The 4016-nt window shown below is 40.1% G+C and overlaps 1 protein-coding gene across 2 annotated transcripts in view; it reads right to left on the bottom strand.

The window, feature by feature from the left end:
- BLM (Bloom syndrome RecQ like helicase) overlaps positions 1–4016 on the bottom strand; it is a 33224-nt gene that overhangs the window by 17044 nt on the left and 12164 nt on the right. For both annotated transcript variants that reach the window (XM_019503871.1, XM_019503872.1), the window contains exons 8-9: positions 3267–3443; positions 2104–2222 (exon numbers count right to left, since the gene is read on the bottom strand). In XM_019503871.1, the coding sequence (XP_019359416.1) occupies positions 2104–2222; positions 3267–3443 (296 nt within the window). The remainder of the gene's footprint in view (positions 1–2103; positions 2223–3266; positions 3444–4016) is intronic.

Raw genomic sequence — 4016 nt, 5'->3', positions numbered from 1 at the left:
AAAGCCATAATTTTTTTTTTTTTTTTTTTTACATTTGAGTTCTTTTCACAATAAGATAGCTGTAACAATATCTTCTCATCTGGCAGGTGTGTTAACAGGCTAAGTAACATACTGTTTGTAACATGATTTGAAATCATAGGATGAGAATGTTCAGAGCATTATCAAAGTAATATCTTGTTACTGTCTACAAATACCCAGTGATATCATGCCGCAGTCAAGGCCACTTCTCAAAGCCGCAATTAAACTATGCCTCAACAGTATTGTAACAATGGATTAAACTTTGCTATGAAAAAAGAATTCCTATCACCTAGGTGCTAGACAGACCTACTTTTTAAGCATTTTAGAAGGGGCGCGGAGAGCCACGTTTGGAGTACCCATCACCTGTTGTGAACCAATATGTGCCTTCCTGCTTCTGCAGAAATAGGCGAGCTAAATCCCTAAAACTAACTGCACAGAAACTGTTCAAATTTAAGCAATGTAGCCAACTTTTATCACCACGGGGGCAACCAGATGCACCTGTTAATTGCAACAGCTTATTTCAGCATCATTTGATAGACTCAAAGTAAGGATATAGACAGACATAATTTTAAAGTTACTGAACAAGGCCAAATTCTGGCCCCCAGATCTTCTGCTTATTTACTGCTCAAATGGTGGAAGAGATAGTAACAGCTCCTCAACTACAAATTCTCTCAGTGTGGACAAGTTCCTAGCAATGAGACATCCAATTTCAGTGTCTTACAGCACAACACCTGCAGCCTTCAGCATAGCAGTTGGTTGGCGAGCAGGGAATGCTTGGCACAAGGTGGTCAGGGCACAGCATGCTGCAGGTGTCACCAGATGACATGCAGTAATTTGGGGGACTGCATGCAGAGTACCTTTGAGCAGCTTTAGGGTTTAGGACTGACCCTATGATCGGGAAGCTGTAAAACATTCCCTTGCATCCCTGAGTGTGGTTGAGGTCAAGGATTTTGCCCCCAAAACATTTTTAAAAACCTACTTCAGTAAAAACAAAAGCTGACATTAACATTTCAGCAACACATTTAAAAAAAATATAGAAAAATCCGCAAATCCCCCAAGTCCTCTGCTGTACTTGGCAATATAACCGTGACTATACACAGTTTCCATGTATACAATAAAAGTTCTGTTATCTAGCATCTTACAAGCTAGCATGCTCCACTCACCGGCATGCTGGCTTGTAAGATAAAGTGAAACTGGAAGTGCCCACCATGGCACTTCCGGTTCCTCCAAGCCCCCATGGCTTGGGGCAAAGCAGCCAAGCCTCCATAGCCCAAGGGCATAACAGGCTGCACGGGGCTGTGTGGGACCTGCCTCCCTGTCTCGTGGAGCCCACAGGACCCAGCGGAAGGGGCAGCGATGCCGTAGGAGGGGCAGAGGGACGCCCCAGACACAGTGTGAGAAGTGGCGGCTGGGGCTGCTCAATTAACCGGTGTATTTTGTTATCCAGCATCCCCTGTTCCCAGGGGATGCCGCATAACAGAGCTTTTGCTGTACTTTTCTCCCATTAAGAACTACCATTATAAGTCACGAGTTGTAGCTACTTGGTTCTTCTGGAAAGTCAGATTAATTTTTTTTAGGCACCCATATTTGAAAAGTAAATTTTAACAATCTCTGCAATGGACCCGGAAGTGGACCAGAAGTACACCCCCACCTGTGCTCCTGTGGGATGCTCCATCGGCCCCACCATCGCAACCTTCACAAGATGCACCTGGTACCTCGAGGTACGTAGAAAAAACATTTAAAGCAGTGGCTACGGCCAAATCACTGATGCTCCGAATCAGCATTCAATCTTCAGATTCGGATTTGGCTGAATCAAAATCCGGACAGTGATCTGAATCAACGAATTGAATCACTGTCCCGATTTGGGCCAAATCCGAATCGAATATGACCCATTTTGCAAACCTCTACTCCTTTTCCTTTCCCTAGACATTTCTCATACGCATGTCTACTAATTGCTCACTGAAACAGACAGACACTTCACAAAAAATAAATAACAAAAGATAAAATATACCTGTAACATTTCAGAGTTTTAAACATTCAATTCTTATCTGGAAAGAAACAACATGTTAAACTATTTGAACTTACATCCAATGTATTTAGCTTCTGGACTTGATCTACTATTAGTGACCTCAGTGGAGAAATTACAATAGTGACTCCAGGAGACACGCAAGCTGGTAGCTGATAGCACAGACTTTTACCACCACCTGTATGAAGTGCAATGCAGAACACGTCATTTTGTGGTAGGGGAGGGGTAGAAAGAAGGTATTAAAATTAGTACGTTTTCCTCAAAATTTAGGTGATCAAATTAAGTTTTACAAAAACTGAAGGCCCTAAGAACTGGCCAGAATACGATTCATTTGAATTAAAGCCTTGGTTTTTCAAAAACCACTTTCCTACAGCAGCTGTAAGTCTGTTACTGAATGAAACCAGATGATGAAAACATTTTCATTATGCAAATGGAAACAAGCAAAACCTAAATAGCGCACTTAGTGTTAAATCTGATGAGTTTCCTATCTAAAAAAACTGTTTGAAATGGATTAAACATTTAACATAAAACAAAGTTTTTGCTTTAAAAGTCGTAAGTTGTCTTGAAATGCATACTTTAAAGTTAATTGTTAGAGTTCCATTTCCTTATTTAAGGTTTTGCTTTCTTCAACTTTATTACCAGTGGGAATGCACTCTAGATCCCTAGGGCCATGGGCACACAAGCAGGTGAACCTGCAGCAAATCAGCTATCCAGATTTTTAAAAGCTACAAACACAAAACACAAGTCCCTAGAAGTAATGCAGCCCTGCCCCAAGTGGGAGATTTACCCTCAGTTTTTTTGGGCATGTCTGCTATGGTGCAATTAGTTCCAGGTTTGTGCCTGGAAGCATCATCTCTCCATTCACATATCCAAAGCCTTAGTAATTTAAGTGATGTTTATGTATCATCATTTTCCAAAAACATTTCATCCAGTGACAGACAGATATTCCAAAACCTAAAATCTTACAAGCATGCGTGGATGCAAAGCTCTGATTACAGAAATCAAAGCTTTAAATACTGCAAAGGATAAACAAATTCCAGTCAACCAAATATCAGTAATCCTGCATACAACATTCTGGAGCTTGATAATGTGATTCCATTTCCACAAATATGGGGAGTTTACTAGGCTTGCCAGAAATTCTGAACTGGATCTGCACAGCTTATTTATAACAAGTTTGTGCAAACTCATAAAGCTTCAAACATTTTCCAGCTGAGATACATACCAGTGGGCATTAAAATAAAACAGTCTTCACCCAGCAAAGCAGCATTGATGGCCTCCAGCTGATTTGTCCGAAAACTATGCAAACCAAACTTTTTGTGAAACACATTCAACATTTCTTCGGAATGGGAAAATGTGAAACCTCTGAACCGATCCAGTGCTGGATTTCTGAGCAATGGGTCTATCAAAAAAGAAAATTATTGAAAATTATCACTGGACTTTGCTTCTGCCTATTTGGCTTACATTGGTATCCTTCTATATATCTACATATTGAACAGGACCAAATTCAGCCTAGGATCTAAGGGATTCTATCATAGACAAGCAGTAGCATTAGAGTTTACTTTTTAAGACCATCAATAACCACGTGAAGAATTATTTTGACATCTGATAAAAAAACAAAGAAATATACGGTCTGAAATTCAGTTGAGCACCTTTATTTTTTGCCTGCCAAATTAAAAAACTGCATTATTTTTACTTAAATGAAAAGAATAGAAGAACATTCCGTAATTTCTGCAAGTCACCCACAATTTAGTTTATGCTTCCTAAATCAATACAGATCTGTTCAAAGTGACTAATATACATCCAGATTCTCTTGTCAGGCAAGGACTGTGTAACCCTAAAAGTCAGCTCCCTTCAAGGTCAAGTTCAAATTCTACTAGGCACATTTTACAAATACACTATTTCGATGTAAAATGTAAGGAAGCTGGCTAAATCGATGACACCAAACTCTGGGGCAAAGCATCCACACCTGAAG

The sequence above is a fragment of the Gavialis gangeticus genome, unplaced genomic scaffold (assembly GCF_001723915.1).
Source record: "Gavialis gangeticus isolate Ggan-Ray unplaced genomic scaffold, GavGan_comp1, whole genome shotgun sequence".
Taxonomy (NCBI): domain Eukaryota; kingdom Metazoa; phylum Chordata; order Crocodylia; family Gavialidae; genus Gavialis; species Gavialis gangeticus.
The sequence above is the reverse complement of the archived record's forward strand: the minus strand, read 5'-3'. Positions and strand labels throughout refer to the sequence as shown.